Source organism: Calidris pugnax, unplaced genomic scaffold (genome assembly GCF_001431845.1).
Source record: "Calidris pugnax isolate Ruff unplaced genomic scaffold, ASM143184v1 scaffold15, whole genome shotgun sequence".
Taxonomy (NCBI): Eukaryota; Metazoa; Chordata; class Aves; order Charadriiformes; family Scolopacidae; genus Calidris; species Calidris pugnax.
In genome coordinates this window covers 2,323,871-2,343,963 of record NW_015090774.1, presented here as the reverse complement: position 1 = coordinate 2,343,963, position 20,093 = coordinate 2,323,871, and the positions used below count along the sequence as shown (strand labels likewise).

General features: G+C 36.5%; 1 protein-coding gene across 1 annotated transcript in view; it reads left to right on the top strand.

The window, feature by feature from the left end:
- The window catches only part of KLHL2 (kelch like family member 2), a 69,187-nt gene that overhangs the window by 26,268 nt on the left and 22,826 nt on the right, over positions 1 to 20,093 (top strand). The window contains exons 4-6 of the mRNA XM_014944613.1: positions 7,415 to 7,577; positions 18,157 to 18,266; positions 19,657 to 19,773. Coding sequence (XP_014800099.1) covers positions 7,415 to 7,577; positions 18,157 to 18,266; positions 19,657 to 19,773 — 390 coding nt within the window. The remainder of the gene's footprint in view (positions 1 to 7,414; positions 7,578 to 18,156; positions 18,267 to 19,656; positions 19,774 to 20,093) is intronic.

Sequence of the window (20,093 nt, the reverse complement as noted above, 5' to 3'; positions counted from 1 at the left end):
TGAAAGAAAAATCTAAAATTCTAACTAAAATTATTTTAGGTTCAAGAATGTTTCACTCCAAGTGAGACAATGTTTCAGTTCTATTTCTAGTATCTTTTTACAGAAAAAGAGGATATGAAAGTCTAAGCTCATGACTTGTAACAAAAATAACCATCAGAATAGAAAATCAATCTGTCTCTTGTGTGGAGGCTTAAGCCAAAATGTGCTGTTACATGGTGATTAGGGCACTGTTCTCAAAGAGATGCGAGAGAAACCTCAAGCGAAACAAGACTGCATGGTTCTCCCTTGTAGACCAGATAGATGCCATTAATTATAGTGTGTTACTTGCTTAAAGTGACTGTTCTGTTACTTCATTTGCTTCATGAATCTTGTTTCTGCGCTTCAGCAAATGCTAATCACATCCCAAATCCATCCCAAAACTTCCACACCCACCCCCTTCAAAAAAACCCAAGAAAACAACAACACAACCATCTCCACCCCAAATGTTTTAACTAATAATTAGTAGTTCATTCAGATTAATCTTCTAAAGTGGTATCTCTTCTAAAGACATTTTTTGAGCATATCAGTTGGTTCCTATAAATTGCCTGTAACTGAAGTGGGCTCAAGTACACCTCATGATGCTGGCTAAAAAAGCAGGTATGTAGAGCAATTACTTTTTCCTTACGTTCCATTTTAATCTGTTATGCTGCTTTCCAAGTTGGGAGCTGCTTAATATTTTGTAGATCACGCTAGTCATTCAAAATATTACATTATCATGATTGTTTGGTTGTTTGCAACTGAAACAGTGCTCAACCAATTTGTGTCTAGTACTAAGGGAATGTGAAGGAATAGGACTGTATCTTGATTAGCAGTTTGATTCCTTCCTCTGATACTGTAAAACTGCCACCCACGCCTAATTTTTAATTGCATGGGGCTCATTAAGCTAAAGGATAAATTTATACATCCAAGTCTTCACATAGCCTATAAAATCAAGGATGTTAGGATGTCCAAAAGGTATGCTTTATAAGATACACAGTGTCATGTTCTAAACATGCAGCTCATGCGCATCTTTAAATCCAGTACAGCATCTTATTTGTGTGTATTTTAACAATGGATCAGTGCAGTTAACTTGGACATGTTTTTTTGTATAGAAATGCTAGCAGGCTTGAATTTTCCAAAATCAGAACATCTACAATTTATTCCACAGATGCAAGTGTTAAAATGTTTGTGTCTATTTTAGTGGTTTTGTATGCATACTCCCAAATAGCATAATTTCAATGCAGTGCTGAATGATTTCATGAGAACTTAGGCTATGCTTCCATTACAAGCCTCAGTTTTAATTACAGCACAGATGCATGTAGATGAGAATAAAAAAAAGAAGATAATTTGGATGATCTTTGACCATTATTTTAATTTCCTTCTTCCTTATGCCATTATAGTATAAACAGCAAGTGAAGGAGTTTAGTTTGCTGAAATAATTATTTAAACCTTAGAAACAGAATTTAAATTTACCATATTTCCTCAAGATTTGTTTTATGACAGGTATTAGCATAATTGCTGTTCTCTGAAATTGATTTCATTTTAATGTCAGAACTGAAAATATAGAGTATCTGCAATTATGAATGATGTGACTTCATCTCCTGTGTGCTTTTATGTTGCATTGTATTGTGTTTAGATTCTCACACATCTGCTTTCCTAGATTAGTCTCTTTCCTAATGTCACAGATTTGTAATTTTTTGCCCTCCATGTAATAAAGATTTTTTTCTATTTTAGACAGCAGATTATATTCAATTATCTTGGCAGATACTGCTTTGATTTTTATCATCTTATTTGCTTGCAAAATACTTTAATGTTATGGGAAATTTTGGTTTTGTTTATGCTGTGAGATCTTGTTCCCCAAACTTGCAATAGGTTCTTTAATTATTTTCACATTGGCATTATACTAATCTTAATGCATTGTTGGTGGGTACCAATTTGAATTTGGGCAAGAATTCATGACAGAAAGAAATTCCAGGGAACTTAAAAATAGTGGAGATGAAAATACTGCTTTAAGCATCTTCATACTGCAGGTAGCACAATATGTCCTAGCTAGGAGGATCTATCAGTACAAAGAGGAGTGCAAAGATGATAGCATGGATTGATACAGAATTACTCAATCAATTTGGTTTAAATCAGCAGGCAAAAAGCTTTAATCAATTTAAATTTTACATTGAATTGAACTTTTAAAAGGCAGGTCCAATTAAAGCACGTTGAGGGGTCTGTCCACTGTATTTTTAGTATCTCCATGTATGGAGATTCTACAGCTTCTTGAGGCAACCTGTTCCAGGGCTTAACCATCCTTATGGTTTCAAAAAAAAAGCCCCCAACCCAAAATAACAAAAAGCAACCTAACTCTTTTTTCCAGTCAGGTTTTCCTGTGTTTCCACTTGCCTTTTGTCCCACCGCTGTGCATCTTCAAGAACAGTCTGTCTCGGTCTTTTCTGCCTTCCCATTAGATAGTTGTGGATGGTAATGAGATCTCCCCTTTTGTCTTCTCTTTTATGGTGAACAAATCCATTTTTCTTAGCCTCTCCTTGTAATATTTCACTGAATTTCACTGAATTTCTAGAGTTGGAAGGGACCATAGAGATCATCTAGTCCAACTCCCCTGCTGAAGCAGGATTGCCCAGAGCTAGAGCATGTTACTCAGGACTGCATCCAGGCGGGTCTTGAAAATCTCCAAAGAAGGGGACTCCACAACCTCCCTGGGCAGCCTGTTCCAGGGTTCTGTCACCCTCACCGTGAAGAAGTTTCTCCTCATATTTGAGTGGAACCTCTTATGTTCCAACTTGTGCCTGTTGCCCTTCGTCCTCTCAGTGGGAACTGCTGAAAAGCCCGTTGCCCCTCGTCCTCTCAGTGGGAACTGCTGAAAAAAGTCTGGCTCTCCAACTCCCTGACCATCCTCATTGCCCCTTCCACTGGACTTGTTTCTCCATTCTCAACTAGCAGGACAGGTAGTAAAAGCTTATGTGTTGTATGAAGTGGTACCAACTTGTGGGAGCCAGGGGCTGTGTGAAGGGGAGTGTAGCACTGAACTTTGAAGCAATGAGTGTTAAGTCATCTAGCAGCTTTCGGGTAGGATGAACTCGCTTGCCTGGTGTGGAAGCGCTCCAGGGCAGCTTCTCTGACCAGCTGCTTCTAGGTAGTCCATGAAGAGGGTTTAATGTTTGATATAAAATTTACTTATTTAAAGATAATTGGTGCTACATGCAGATACGTTTTGATTTAGCAAAGAGATACAGCGATGTACCGAAATTGCAACACAAGCAAAATATAGCAATTGCAATATACATTTGGATCACCATTCAAAAGTGATTCCCATTACCTGTCTCTATATGTCCACTGTCAGGACACTGGGTATCACTAGTTCACTAGGAAGGAGTATGTGGGATAAAGCCAGCTCAAGCCTGTTGCTCTCTTCAGAGTTCCTTCTGTTTGTTGTTCAGTTCTTGTACTTTGCTTTGGGCTGAGCCATATATACACCTCTATCCCCCACTGGTCTGGCTAGCTGAGGAGGACATCATGTTCTATGAATTATCTTAGAGAAAGCAGTTTACATGACCTGATGACTCATTGGTACAGCCATTTATCTAAAACAAAGGTTATCCTCCAGTCCCCCTTGTTTTGAGGTAAGTTCAGCTTGCTTTCTGCTACTCGGTGCTCATTCCTTACATCTTTTCCTCTGAGTTCATCTCTTCTGAGCCTTCTTCCATTGTAGGGGCTTGTTTGTCGACCATGTAGGCTGTATTTCCCTGAGACTGCTGTAAACGTGTTCCTTGTGAACTGATGGATCACATGTAGCTGGAGAGGTGCCAGCTGTACCAGCTGCTCCTCACCTCAGAGCTCAATACACGTATGTCTTGGTCACTTGAGGTAACTATGTCCAGCTGCATAAGACTGAACAGTCATGGTACTGTCTGGAAAAAAACAGGGAGAAAAGCTGCAGGCAACATCCGTGCCCTCTGACCACAACATACTTCTGGCATGTATCTGAAGGACCACAAAGAGAGGGCAGCAGCCTCAATTACAGGTTGATGATCTAGCTGAGTCATTTTGAAGGGCTTGAATCTACTCGAGTGAAAACAGCACCCAAGTTTAGGGCCTTATGTGGATTCCTCCTGACTCCTCAGGTGACCCTGCAGGTGGATTTTAAAACAAATGCTTGTACCTGGTCATGGTCCTTTTTGTCTCAGTGGAGTTTGAAAGGGCTATTTGTTTTCATAGGTGCACACAGCTTTGGGAATAGGAGTGTCACTTCAGGAAGGAGAACCAGGAGGAGATAACCAGGGAATAGTCTTCAAAGATTTGTAAGGGTTAAATGATTTGCTCTAGGAAATGTAGCAGTCATTCCAAGATTCATCGCCACGACTTTGACACAAAAAAGAGAATATGTGATTTCTTGCTTGCCATCTGTAATAATAATCTGTTCAGTTTCTTTGATTATAAAAACAACAACCGCTGTGATGAGGATACATTTTCATAGAATAAACAATTGGAGAGGTGTTTTTTTTTTCCCCCTCTGCATTTCTTGCAGTGCGAAGTGGTATGCATATTGAAGTATTTTTAATCTTTCAAGGAAAGTTAGGGTACCCTCTACTGGCTATTTTCGGAAATAAATCTGAGCTATAGCCTGCCGGTTTGGAGTCAGCAGCAGTTAAACTTCATCTGTGCTGCAGTTCTAATATAGGGGTTTTTTATAGGTTTGAGAGGAGTTTGGGTTCCCCCCAACTCCCCGACACCATTGGCTTCATCAGAGTGAACCTGCCTGTGTGAAACGTATGTTTAAATGCAGGTTGTTACAGCTTCCAGGTTAACAGTTCTATAGGTACCAATGGAAATAGCTAAATGTTATCACAGCTCTTGTTGCCTAGTAACCAAACCCCAATGTATAATTTCAATGGGATAAATTTGATGCACTTTGCCTCTCTTTTAGTAGCAGAAGACACACAAATATATTTAGATTTGTGTCTTACTGTCTGATAAGTACATGTATTGAAATATGTAACTTTACGAACTCAATGATAATGATTTAGGAGCTGATGTAGTTTTCCCACAATGACGAGTGATTTTCTAGTTCTTGTAATATGGCTTTCCTGTTCATATGAGTAAGCCAGCATCTCAGCGTGACTGTTTGTGCATAAAAATCTTAAATTCTTTTCTGCGCACCATTCTCAAATTTCACCTTTCCATTCTGTTCACTGATGATGATTGAACGTATTTTTCTTCTGAATCCATTTAAGCGGTCAAGAATTGTTCTCAAAACAGTCAAGGATTGTTCTCAGATATTGTTTGCTCAACTATACTGATAACATGCCTAGGACTGTGTTTGATTAGTTACTGAAGCTGTGAGCAGTTGTGATATGTTTGCTTCATTGGGACAAGTTGTGTAAATAAATACTTGCAGTAGATTTCTTGCCCTGATTTTAGGTGTGTAATTTTATACCTTATCCTAGAATTTGCTATCAGATGAGTTATCCACTTGCTGTTAGAACTAATCATACTGTAGTTCTAGTAATAGGAATTGTATTATATTCATATTTTCATAAACATATGACAAAATAAAATTACTGTACTTTTAACCTTGTCATTAGTAACTTTTAAGCTCTCTAAATTTGTTTTGAATTGTGTGACTTTAACCAAAACTTGTGCCTATTACTTACAGATCTTCCCCATTAATTTTTTTAAACTTATTTGATATTTTCAAGGAATATATAAGATTTAAATTAGTTTTAGGTATTTTGCTTAGCAGCAGTCTGTGTATCTCAGTGCAATCACATTTGTGGTTTTTCCTTCATTTCTCTTTCACTAACAGTTGATATTCAAAGCAAACTTTTGTTAAATATACAATCCTTCTTTTTTGCTGTCTACATTGATAGCCAAATGTGTAAAACAGAGGCTATAGTGGATTACTGCTTCAAATTAGGGATTAATATTTTGAGGAATGGAAAGATGGTTTTCAAGCAGGTGTCATATATGGCAGGTTGAAAGGAGAGGAACAGTCAGTAGAAGCTTAAAGCAGACATTAGCTTTACAAGGTTGTATCACCTGTAGTCCTTTCTGTTTCAGTTTGAATCATAATTGTTAGTTTTATTTTAAGAAAAAAGTCTAAAGATTAAACAGTAACAGTAGCTCTTTAGAAGCCAAGTAGATAGATGTTTACAAAGTAGATTGGCAAATATTTGATTCTACGGAGAATTACAAACATTAAAACTTATTCCAAAAAGCAATTCTGTAGAAGTATATTCTGCAGCTTTCATGTAGTAAGTGTTACACAGGTTTCTAAGCTATTTTATTCTGCTTTTCCAGCTCTTTTTATTCTTCCAGTTTTATTCTTGTTTGACTGTCTTTAATTCTACCCAAGTAATTGTTTAAATGAAAAGTAGTGCAGCCATTGTCTTTGGTATATTTCTTGCTTATTATTGATGCAGACCTATAGTATATGTTTTCTCTATAGGAAAGTGAACAGTTGCAAGACTTCCATGTTAAAATTTTGCCTGTTGTCATCCACTGAAGATGCAAGCCAACGTTAATTTCACACTTGAATGTTCTAAAATAGACATCTCATTAAAATAACTGTCAAAGGCACAGAAAATGAAAATATTGCAAAGAATTGTAGATAGCAGTATGGAATTTTGCTCGAAGGCACAATTATAATTCATCTAAATCACATGTTTACATTTTACTGGGCAAATAACATGTATCTTACGCGTTTTTTTAAATTCCCCTTTACTTTTTGCCTGCTTTGTGAAAGTTGAATGAGAAATATGTAGTTTATGCTATTTCCTTACTGCTATGGATTTTTAATAAGTTATAGACTACTTTATATGCTCCGGCTTTTAAATGCCTGAATTGTCATTGTTCCAAGAAGGTCACAGACTTCTTTGGAAGCTGAATTGATTTGTTATTGGAATCAGTTGCATAGAGATGCTTATTATTGATGCTAAAAATGATACAATGTCCAGTGCTTGCATACAAACAAGATTTTCATGTTCTATCATGGTCTAGAAAATTTTGATTTAAAGAATGTAATGCTGAAGGTCTGGAAATGAGATGTAACTGTGGAGTGATGGGAACAATAAGAAGGGAATTTGTGAATGAATATTGGGAAGAGGTTTACATTAAGTGTAAGAATTATAATCTATGGAATGATTTCCCAGTGAAGTTGGTGGGAGAGATGTTGCTTGTTATTTTAAATCTTAAATGGTATTTAAAGGGAGGTAAAATCATGTTAATGTTGGGATTTAAGTTCTTCAGTCACATAATGCTAAAATTTTCCTCTCTGTTTTAGTCCTTTAATTTTTTAATGGATTACTTTGTTTTCTTTATTAATTTTGAGAATACTCTTGTATAAACTCAGAATTGAATTGGGATATTAACCTCCTGTTGCTTCTTACAGGTACTGCTCCCAGCAGCTGGTCTCTTGCAACTGCAGGATGTGAAAAGGACTTGCTGTGAATTTTTGGAATCCCAGCTTCATCCTATCAACTGCTTGGGGATTCGTGCTTTTGCTGACATGCATGCATGCACAGATCTCTTGAACAAGGCCAACACATATGCAGGCAAGTTATCATTATTATAGCATATAGCTTGATATAAGCATATAGCTTATTTTAACATATAGCTTGATAGCATGAAACCTACCCAACTCTACCCGAAGGAAACTGAATTTTATCCAAGATATTGCAGACATGTATCTTCTGACAAAGAGTGTATTTCATATGAATATTTTTAAGAGAAATAAAGTCTCCTGGCTGGAACATAGTTATAATAAGCACAAAAGGGCAGTATCTTCATGGTTTATCAGGGCCATACAGGGTACAAGCAATTTGTAATCCAGGAATAAGTTAGCTTGCTTTTTAAAATTTTGCACCGTCACTTAGAGCAGGAAATTAGGAAAGAATTAAAATTCTGGCAGTTGCCACACACCAAAGTCTGTAAGCAGTTCATGGATGGGGGAAGAAAGAAAATGATGGCCAGGGTGGGGCCATCTGTATCCCCTGTACTGAACTAGCTAATAAGCAATACACGTACCATGAGTATTGTTTTGTCACCTTGTCTTCTGAATATCCTACTCATCTAGCCCAAGACTTGAAGTTTCCTACTATAAAGGGTACACGTAGTCTCATTCATCTATCTTGACATAAAGTAGATAGAGATGTATCTTCTAACTAACCACATAACTGAATCAACAAAATTCTTCTTTCCTTATAAAGCGTGCTTGTTGTTAGATTGTTTCTCTTTTCTTTTTCCTGAAAAAAATGTTCATGGAATTCTTAATTTTATTAGTAAAAGTGCATTGTTGTGGTCATCTTAAAGACTGTGTAATTCAAACCTGTAAGATGACTGGCTCGTGTCAAGTGTTGACATGTTGACATTTTTGTAAATTAGGTTCTCATTTTGCTTGCTGTTATGAATGAAAAAGCAATTTTGATTCTGTGGTAAAGTAACAGTAGTGTTGTATAGGACGACAAGGGAGTATAATCATTCCCTTTTTCTTGATGCTGGTGAAGGCTTCAGGTGGAAAATGCTAAATTGAACTTTAAGACAGATGCAAACAGGCCAAAATGAATCCAAGGAAGTCAAACATGAACATATTAAGAAAACAGATTGACCTATGACAAAGGCTGCAGAGAAGAGAGTCCTTTCAGTCAAGAAACTAAAAGGCTATGAGGATGAGAAGGAATGCAAATCTTCCTGCGCATAAAAATGACTGAGAATGAGTAAGCTTAACTTGTGAGGTGTTTTTTAAAGACGTTTCATGTATTAAGGAAAAAATCTAACTGTAAAAGTAACCCAGATCAGGCAAGCTGTCTGTGGAAGTTATGGACTCTCCACTGTTAGGGAGCTGTAAAAAAACCCAAATTGGTGAGATTCTGATTGAAGTTGATCTAAATGACATCTTTCTGCAAACTAGATGATTTGAAGCTCTTTCTAGCTTATAGTTCTATGATTCTGTGGAGGCTAAAATCCCTTTTTTCCCTTTATATTCCAATATTTTCTGCTAATGGAAACTGATATACATGTAGTTTCAGAGAATCTAGTAATAAGTTGGTAATTTTTAACATAATGGCTTAAAACCTTGTTTGACTACTGATGCCAAGAAAGGTTGCCTAATGTTGATCACTGAAAAGTAAACAAAACATTGTGTAAGCTTGTAAGTTTGTAGCATAATACTGTAACCAAAATTAAGGCTTTTTTAATTTGTTCAAGTAGCAATGATCTTACTGTTCTATTGTGTGCAGAGTGCCTTGAGGTCTTGATGTTTCAGTCAAGACAGAAGAAGTTACGCTGAGGAATTATTAATAGAAGCTTTTTGTAATGGAAAAAACCCTCCTCTGTTATAGGGTTTGACTTACTAGCCAGCAAAGTACTGTATTTTGATTAGAGCTTTGACAGTGAATATTCAGAAAGTAGGATAGATTTGTTTGGAAATTCAAAAGTCACGAGTTGTGAGAGGTTGAGAGTGACTCTCAGATATGCCTCCTTACCTGTAGCTTGCACTGTCTTCCCAGTCTTTTCCTGTCTTTTCAGTGTCTCTTGGATGTTTCATTTCTACTCAGGTTCAGCAAAACTGAATTGATTTCCATCTAATCATCTTTCCATTCTCCTGGTCTTCCTCTGTCACTGGTGACTTCAGTGTTTTCCCAGTCTTTCTGGTTTGTAAAGTTGACAACTTCAACCCTCCTCCACCATTTTCTCTCAACTACTCAGTTGCATGATCCTTTATTTCATTTCTTCCCTCCCTACCTAATCTGCTCTACATCATGTTTCCCTTTTGCTGCAATGTAAATCTCTCTCTGCCATAACTGCCTCTCAGTTTTACCACTACTGCAATATTCCTTTTCCCCTGGATCAAATTCCAACCTCTCATCCTTGGCTTTTCCAGTTCAACAGAATTGCCATCACTTCAATTTTTTTATTTCGTCTCTCTCTACTACTTTTGTGCTTGGAGCTAACCTTCTCTTTTCTCCATAATCAAACAATCTTCCATTCCTGTCAGATTCCTCCAGAAAGCACTTTCCTCGTCTATGCTTCCCTTTTTATCATCATCTTCTTGGAGTCCTGCTGGCCCATACCCCAAGCTGCCAGCTCAACTCCTACTGTGTTTTTGCTGTATCTGTGCGGTGAATGTTAAAGTGATGCACACTCTGTTCTTACTCTTGAGATAAATATGCTGTGCATAGTCAGGGTGTGAGCTGCTTCGTTGCATCGCACTCTCTGCACTGCCTTCCTTAGTCCCCAGCACTCTGTCAGGATTAGTACCAGCTCAACACAGAAAAGAGAATGAAAAGTGAAATATCCTGAGGAGGCTGCAGAAGAAAGTTCATATGACTGTATTGCTTTTCATATCATTAACAATTACTACAGAGTTAAAACTGGAGATTTTCCTGAAATAGAGCACGACGTGCTTCAATTCGTGTGTCTAGGTCCAAATAATAGGGGTTTTATTGCCTTCAGTAATTTTACACCTCATAAAAAGAAGGATTTAGATAAATGCTTTCAATTGCCTTAATTTCTAGAAAATCTGTTTTCTGGTATAGATTCCCCCCACACACACTTCCAGGAGATTACAGTATTTCTATCAAGAATGGATGTTTCAGGGAAAAAAACAGAAATGCAGCAAAATCGTGTGATTAGGTGTCTGTCAATAGAATCCTTGGTTGCTGCCTTAAGTGGGAAACTGAGATATACAAATCAGTCATACTCAGAAGGTTTTAGACTAGTGAAATTGTATTCAAATTAATTAAATCAATTTTAAAAAATTAAAAAGGTATTCAGGTTGGTTTTGAAAGTACTAGTTTGTGTAAGGCGTACCTTACTCAAGAAGTTCTAATGTGTGACTGGAAGACTTTGAGAGAACTGTATTTAGACTATTATGCAAAACATTTTAATTAAATCCTTTTGTCTTTGAGTAATATAATATCAAATCCAAAAAGCTATTACATTTTTGACCTTTTATTGAATAGGAAAAGGTGTAAATTTATTAACTCTAGTTAATGTTCAGATATTTAATGTTTTAGGGAACATGTTTTGATATAGTGGTTGTTTACTTTTTAATTTTAAATTATTTTTTCCAGCTTCTATTCTGACTATGGTTTAGTAGCTTCTAAACTACTTCAGCTACTTCTAAGCAATCTTTGTTCAATTTAGTAGTTGAAGTTAATATTTAAATAGATTACTTATTTCTAGAAATATAAAATCTAAGAGCCTGCCAAGACCTTGAGTACAATATTGGTTAAATGTGTTTCAGAGCACAGGAACTGTGTCCATCTTGTTCTCCTCACTCTCTGGGTCATTTTGTCCAGGCATCCTTTGCTGTGCTCAGAGGGACCCTGCAAGCAGGATGCAGACAAGTGAAAAGGAGAAGGAAGCTATTTGTGTGTCCTAGCTGGGACTTGTCAGCTACTAAGCCAGGCACCAGCACACTCAGCGGTCCTGTTAAAGTGCCCAGGGAGGAAGGGTTGGCTTCCATTTCTCCTTGGAATGGGCTCATCATCAGTGTTGCTGGACTTCTGTCTGCTGACTCCCTGTTTTAGTTCTGTACAGTTTTATACCTTTTCAGGTCAATGTTTTTCTTCTTGGATTTTCAAGCTTCTTACTGCCTGCATCTCAGCCATCATAGCTTCTTTTGCCCCCCCCGTTCTTATCTTAAACGGCTCTTTTTACTTTGTCAAGGTTCTTCCTTATAATTTAAAAAAAATAAATTCTCAAAGGTCTGAGTCGAAGGTATGCGACGTGCCATTTCAGAATTAGGCCTTGTATCACAGGCAACTGAACTCCTGGGAGCAGGCATTTTAGGATTAAGGCTCCAGAAACTAGAATAAGTACAGAAGAGGATGAATAGATTAAAAAAGCAGTGAAAATATTTCCCTGCTAGAGAAAATCAAAAGCATTTGGGTGTTTAAATTCTCCCAGTCTTTATTTTATTACACTTGCTCTTCTATATCTAGGAAAATGAGGCAGAGAGATACTTCTGCTAATAGACAATGAGAACATAAAACCAAATGGATGCTGATATAGATCAGAAGTTATTAGAAAAGTGAAACTCTGCAACTTTCTTCCAGTGGGAGTAAAAACCTGACTTTCATTAAATTTAGAGCTTCATAATCCTATGGTGGGGTTGGTCCTCCTGTAGCAGAGTGTGAGATTTCAATAATATAGAAGAGTCATTTATATGCATCCATGATACCTATGGAGAGATCTGAACATAAGGGACAATTGATACAGATTATTTGGAATGAGCTTCTGTTACAATTAAACTTTCTGCTCCCTGTTCTCGTGATGTTCCAGAAAGCTGTCCTGCTCTGGGGCTGGTTGCACTTGCACAGTCAGGGACTATGTACAGCTAGGGCCTCTCATCCTCCTCATAGGTGAGGATTCCTACAAAGAGTATGTGGCATAAGCACTGCTAGTCCATCCTCAGTTTTAGTCTGGGATACATCTTACATATAGTCTTAAAGGATGATCACAAAATAACAATTTTTCCTGAGAATATGATGCATTTTCTAGTTGTCATAATGTTATGTACGATCTGAAGATAGATTGGTAAATCCTTTTAAAGAAGAGGGTTATGGCATCTTGGACTAGAGAGACACTTGCTTGGTGCTTAGGCCTTGACATATTTCTTAGTTATAACCAAAGAATAATAAATGTACTTCCATTCACCGCATAGGTCAGTATGGGGCTTGGAAACATTGGATTACCTGTGGAAGAAGCATCTTTTTGAGGACCAGCTTTACAGAGCAGACCTTCTTGGCTTTTAGCATTGTGCTGAGGAGATGTTGAAGAAACTTTTGTTAGGGAATCTTAGCGTGTGATATGAAGTGGGGATTGCTATGTTCTGCTTAACTGTGGGATACAGCATTCTTGATTCTGGTGCTGTGAGTCTAAAACTATGAGCCCAGACTAGACTTGGAAGCATGCATGTCTTCTGTAGACTATTCTTGTGTACATTCGTATGCATGAGATTGAAAGGATGTAGTTCGCAGAATCGTTCTTATGTTTCTATTCTGAGTAGCAGCATCTGTTGCTACGCTTCTGTTACCTTGGCTGCTATGAATTTCATGGTGTTCTCAAAAGCAGTTATTTAAGCATAAAATTGACAAGTAAATCAGATTAAAAAAAATTTGATTCTGCAATGTTTAGCTGCTTCTGGTTCTCCAACTGGCAGATCTTGTGTCTATCCCTCTGTAATAAGAATAGAGTTTCTGCTTGACCAGTATCTTACATTAGACCACTAGCAAAGACCTTTTGTTCCAAGCAAAAAAAATATCCAATGTAACATTTTGAATTGAAGCAATACTTAAAAAACTAATTCTGGCTAAATATTTGTTTAATCTTCTTGAGAAATTGGCATTGTTCTTTTAAGTGAACATAAGGCTTCAATCTTTCCAAGCTTCCATGCTCTGAATTGCTCTAAACCAAGAGGTTATCAATTCAGAAAGGAGCTACATTTCTGGAAAGTTCCAGCTGGTTTTATAGCATTATCACATCAGAAAGATGCAAGTACTCCATTTAGTTTATAAAAAATATCTATTTTGTGGAATAGAAATAGTTGGCCTAAGCCAGACAAAAGACACTTACGAGACTTGATATATTTGTGATATTTTATTTCACACACTGATATACATTGGATTACTGTCATTAAAAGGTGTAGGGAATATAAGGGGTTTTTCTTTTTTCCAGCTGCAGCCTCTAGCTCTGATAAGCTCTGGCCGTGTTTTTCATATATGTTAATGTGGCTTTGGGAAGATATTTGGGAGAAGATCTTGGAAAGCATACAAAATATTAAAAAGATTTCTGGAAATGGATATCAAGTATCGTTAGCTGCTGGAACACCTCAGAAAAATGTTAGAAAATGACTCAAGCCTATTAATGGTGGAACAGAAATTTAGGCAGTCTTCAACAATGTCATACCCAGGGACAGGCACTGACAACAGCCATTGTCAAAAACAAAAAGGAGAAGATTGGTTACATTATTTTATTTTTGGCCACCGTGATTCTCTGACAGTTTTTTAACCTGAAGGAACTTCAGCAGACCTTTGCTTCTGTATTTGTTTATTCCATTTAGTAAAGGCAATTAAGCCAGAATTTACATACCTACAACCATGACTGTAGGTATGTAAATAAGTGAAATAGTGTTTGTGAATTAATCCACGAGTGTTTATAGCATAACCTGTCCTGTGCAGGTTTCAGATGTAGCTTTCCTTCCTATGTAATCAAAAAAGATCAAGTTAGTGTCAATACCTTTACAGCCAGCAAGACTATGTGCCTTAGATAGATAGAAGAGGTAGGACAAGTGCTTGCTGCTGCTGCCTGTATGTATGTATAATATCTCCAGACTCATAATGAAAAATACCAAAAAGTGGTACATTTACAGCTCCTGTTATCTTCCCATGCTCTCCACACTGGCATCGTTTATTGCACCTCCAAAGATTACTAGCCCCTTTCACGTTGTTAAGAACTTCCTTTTTGTCCTTTTAGTTTGTCCCTGAAGCTGAAGTCCCATCCTACTGGTACAGGGCAGACAAGGACAGATCTTCAGCTACTCAGATAGAAACTGTCTCTGTCGGTTGCAAAAATGTGAAAATCTGTTTTTCATATGCAATTGGAACAGATATTTTAGAAACGTCCTAAAATGGAAGGGATTTTTTTTAAAGGCAGATTTTAGTTTTGATAATAAAGAAGTAGGATTCTACTTGCTTAGGAAGTGGGAATTTGGGAGCCAAGCCTCTGCATCTCCAAAGCCGGCTTGTTTCCAGGCTGCCTGACTCTGGATCCAGCTGGCTTCAAAGTCTGGGTAGAGTGGCAAGAAGTGGGGCAGGATTCCAATACAAATTTGTCAAAGTTGCACATTGCATGGAAAATTCAGATTTGGAAAGAAAAAAATAAGTATTTTATTCTCTCATGAAAACTTCCAGCCAGATAGTTCTTTCTATCTGCTTATCTAGGAGATGTTCACGAAGAAGTATTGTTACTGAATGCAACAGATAAAAACCAAGCTAATTTGAGATTTAGCACAGGACAGATGCATGAAATACTTAATCATGTCGTAAGCTGCATGATGTTTGATGTTAATATTTCCAGATTATCAAAGCTTTCAGGATATGAGCAATAATATGGGATAGTACAAATCTGAACTCAGAACACTGTCCAAATACTGCCTATATTTGACACTAACTTGATATTTTTCAATTACATAGGAAGGAAAGCTACATCTGAAATCTGCACAGGATTTCTCTCATAATTATTGGAAAAAAAGAGGATCTAAGTGAGATTTTTGGAACTCTCAGTACTGAATCATGTTATTTGAAAGATGCTGATATCCTCCTTGTTAAAAATAAGTAAAAAGTTTGAATTTCATAAGCATTATTTTTATATATAATAAAATAATGCATTCTGTCTTCAACACTTGAACAGCTTTAGCTAAATTGCCATTGACAGACTTAATTGGTGGTTTTGCATTTCCTTGTTCTTTTTCAGTTCCTAATTATTTTGAATAATCCATTTAGCTGTAATTTCAATTGGCTTCTGTCAAAAGATTATCTATCAGTCAGTTAAGATGATCTCTTTGACAACAAGAGATCTGATTCTTAAGAGACAAGTGATTTCACCTTACCTCTTTTTTTGATAAGTAGAATTTATACAGCAATATACTCTACTTATTTATCTTTTATGTTATCTTTTTTGTAAAGCTGAGAATTTATTTCCAGGTGTTACTTGAAAACCTGAGCCTATAGCTATTGACCGAGTAGTTTCTTTTAACTTTTTTTTCCCCTCTTCTTCCTTTGTTTGGCCCCATGCCTTATTTTATGCTTTAAGCACAGAGGGTAACATCCAGTACAACAGTCTTAGTTTTTGCTCAAGTCTATTTTTTTGCCAGATTTTCTTCTACAGTTCTCTTCCTAGCATGTGACAGCCTTGCATTCCTTGTATTACTTTGAAAATTCTCATCTTTCACTCTTGGTTAGGGGCTGGATCTCTTCCTATTTAAAGCATGTCATAAATCTAAATCAACTTTTTAAAATAGAAGGCTTTTGTATGTGAGTCTGTAAAATAAACTGGGTATTTCCAGTTTATGAAGTGTATTCTGTTGCATGTGATCCACTATTGTATCAGCTTTTTCAAGGGAAGATAAACAAGATTTATGATTTGTTTGAGATTGAGATGAGTGTTGCTTCCCCTTTCTACTTCTTAACTTCAGAATAGTCAGGCGTACTGTTTTGTGGCACTATCACTTGAAATTTGGAGTTTATCATAAAACTAATTTATTCAGATTACCTTTCTCAAATTCTACTTGCCTTATGCAAATAGTAAAATTGATCAGATACTTATTTCAATAAGTGTACCTTAGAAAATTCTACTTCAGCTCGAGAAACTGCATATCTGTAGTCTGAAAAGCAAACAGGATTTGTAAGGAGTGGAAAAGCAATGGTGGTGTTATAAAAATCAATATTATTTCTCCTCATCCTTTCTCTCCTATTGCCTGAAATGTGGCAGAAAATGCTACGCATCCGTCATAAGAGAATGCTGCAGAATTGGAGGGGCTTGTAGTGATGATGATTGCATGAATGTAAAGGCTGGTAGGATGTGGGACAGAATGAAAAGGCTGGTAGGAGGGCGAGGACTGTCTACTTTAAATAGAGATGAAGGGTAGAAAGGACTATAGAACAATGAATGATTTTGAGTAGAGAGGTTGTGGCTTTCCCTATCATTGCATTCAGCATTAGATCATGGGGATATTAACTGAAAACTGATTAATGGTAAACTGGGTGGTAAATATAGATTTGGGGATTTTTGTTCAATGAGACTGTGGTATTATTACTGTAAGAAGGTATCAGTCAAGAATTTAGCAGGATTCAAGGGGACTGGACTGTATCTCACTAAACTCATTGTTTAGTAAAATGTGGTTAAGGTAAAATACCGTTTTTCTGGTTACCAGTCTCTAATCTTTCATGGTTATAGTGAGACCTTTATGAGAGCAGGTTTTATTATCGTACTTTTAATATCATATTCTTGGACTTTTGTCTGAAATAATTTGTGCTGCCTGTTTCAGGGAACAGGATGCTGCACTAAATACAGGATAAGAATTATACTGTGTTAGATTTATCTTTTTATGCTCTCTAGTCTTTAGTACAGTGCAAAAAAGCTGTTGTACCCTGCAAAGTTGACCTGAAAAATTTGGACCTCTTGATTTGGAAGCATTCAGCATTCTTTAACTTTTTTTAACAGTTCGAGCCAGTTTGTCAAGCATGGAGTCTTAACTATGGTGGCACTAGGGCTAGAAAAGGCTTTAAAATGTTCTTTAATTTGAATATGTTTGACCTTTTATAGTTACTCTAATTTTGAGTGAATTCTTAAATTCCAAGTAACCGTTGTGCCTTCTAACTTCTGTTAAGAATAGCTGAAGAGAGGAAAAACAACAATGATCTACATTGAGATACTTTTTAAGCAACTGAATGGCTTAAAAACAGTTTTAAGGAAGGGAGAGGACAATAATAATAACTGAATAACTAAACAACAACTTAATAAAGATAGGTGTTCTATGTTAAAAGAAAATGTCTGGTTCTACAACTAAATCATCAAATTTTGTCAGTTTTATTTAAGTTGAAGCAATCAAAGAAAAAGGTGAGGAAAAATTACACATCTTCTGCATGTTGCTGAGATTATGATATGTAATATTTTTATGACCTTGGAGAAGCTCTGACAATGCAATAGGGTCCAGACCTGTTTGATTTGGCCTACATTGGACTGCAAAACTGTTGGTTACTTCTAATGAATCAGGAAATTATTTTGATGTATTTGAGTGTACAAAGATAGGAAAATGAGATTAAAGTAATTGTCAAGGACAAGTACTGAGATGAATTAATGCTGAAAATGTCAAATTGCTATGGTTGCTAATTTTAGTATAATGTGTTTAAATATTTCAATTATTTTAAAGAATCTTTAAATATAAAAGCTGCTTGTGAGACCAATTTTAACCTATATAAAATATTTTAAGCTAAGGTATTGCTTCTAGATATGATGAAAGAGCACAAATATTGTATAATTTTCATCTATTTTTCTTCTGCTGCTTTAATGCTTATTATGGGATACAATTTGCACTGTATGTTAGAGTACTACTTTTCCTCCATACAGAACAGCACTTTTCTGATGTCGTACTTAGTGAAGAATACCTCAACCTTGGTGTAGAGCAGGTGTGCAGTCTTATATCCAGTGACAAACTCACAATTGCCTCAGAAGAGAAGGTAAGACCATTTATATCTCAGCATTCTTTTTATCATTTCAGATGAGAGAGCTGTTGCTGCTCTCGTACACTTATTTGGATGTGTTCTTTGTTTCCTTAATGAAATTAAGCTTGTATTGTGCTCATGTTTAAAGGGTTTTTCCTGAAAGTCATAAGGATTTCTCCCAGAAGTACTGTCAGTCTGTTGATGAAAATTAATCTCAACTCTTAAAAATCCTAAAACTGTATTAAATCACAAAGCACTTGAAAAAAAAAAAGGAAACTAAATTAAATGGAAATTCCTTCTTATCTTCAAGCAGAATAAACAGAACACATGCTGTGAGTCACATACAAAGGAGTTTGGTTTACCAGGGGATAAATAACTCAAGAATAGTAGTTTGAAGAGCAGTTATATGCCATCTACTAACTTTAACATCAGCAGTCCCACAAAGGTATTAAAACTCTGTATATGGGCTGTTTAGCCTAACTGAACAACTGTGGGTTGCAGAGGAGATGGCTAGATAGCTTGGTGTAACCAAACTTGAGTTTAAACATGTGTTGGCTCACCTTGAGCTAGATCTCATTCTTTTAAAGCCATTTTTGAAACTCTGTGATCTTCAGTGAGCCCAGTACAGCTCTTTGAACCTGTAATGGTTTTCAGGTTGTAGATATATTCATTCTGAGCTTATGAATCTCTTTGTGATCAATTTAAAATATTCTGGTTTTCTTTTTTCCAAGGAGTATACAGATATACTAGCACCTCTTCAAATGAGGCTAAATTGTATGGCTAGGTAGTGTTTCATGTTAAAACCTTTTTGAAAATTTGAATCCAAGAACTATCTCTTAAACTGCAATGAGCCAAGTTATGTTGCTGTTCCCATAATACCCTGAAGGTCCAGATCTGTCACTTTGATACATGTGATGCTGCTTCTGTGGAGTATAATTAAGGTTTTAATGCTGTAGTGTATGATGAGCTGCTGTGCAATAGAGGAGAAACTAGGCTTGGGTTCACTTCTTTTAGGCTCACTGATGATAAGTCACTTGGATGACAATACGGCAGGTCAATTTCCCAAGAAAGAAAGAAAAGTATGAAGATTGTAATATTCCTTCTGCTGTGTTGTTTGTTTACCTATTTTTATTGGATTTTCAGGATCGATTAAATTATTGTGTGCATTTTGTCAATGTAGTGCAGCTATCCTTGACACACCAGCAGAGGAGTGATATAAAAAGAGACCGGCTATTGCTTGTTTGGAATTTTGTAGTGGGTAAATATGGAAATAATGGGAGCTGCTCTCACCTCTTCTCACATTAGGAATTTTAGTATAAGCAAAAACTGTTTCTGGAGGCACACTGATATTTTCATACTACTGAATTTGTAAGTCAAGGACTTGCATATGTTTGTTTCCTGGAAGGTATTTGAAGCAGTGATAGCGTGGGTAAACCATGACAAAGATGTAAGGCAGGAGCTAATGGCACGCCTGATGGAGCATGTTCGGCTGCCTTTGCTTTCCCGCGAGTATTTAGTTCAGGTAAGCAAAAAGGAATACTAATTCATCTGCATGTGAACATTTCGGTTAACTTTTTTTTAATGATAGATGGATAATTTTAAATTTAAACACTGTAATGTGGTGTGTTACTGATAGTAAAAACAAACAGCCAGCCATCATTACATGCGCACATGCACACACACACAGAGTCAAATAAGGGATTGCCACATAGAAGATATCATATATAAGTAATTTGTATATTTAGCTGACTACTTGTCATGCTACACTACTAATCTGAATGATTCAATTAGCTCAGATCTGTTTAGCTTTCCAACTTAATATGCAATGTGCAACCACACTTC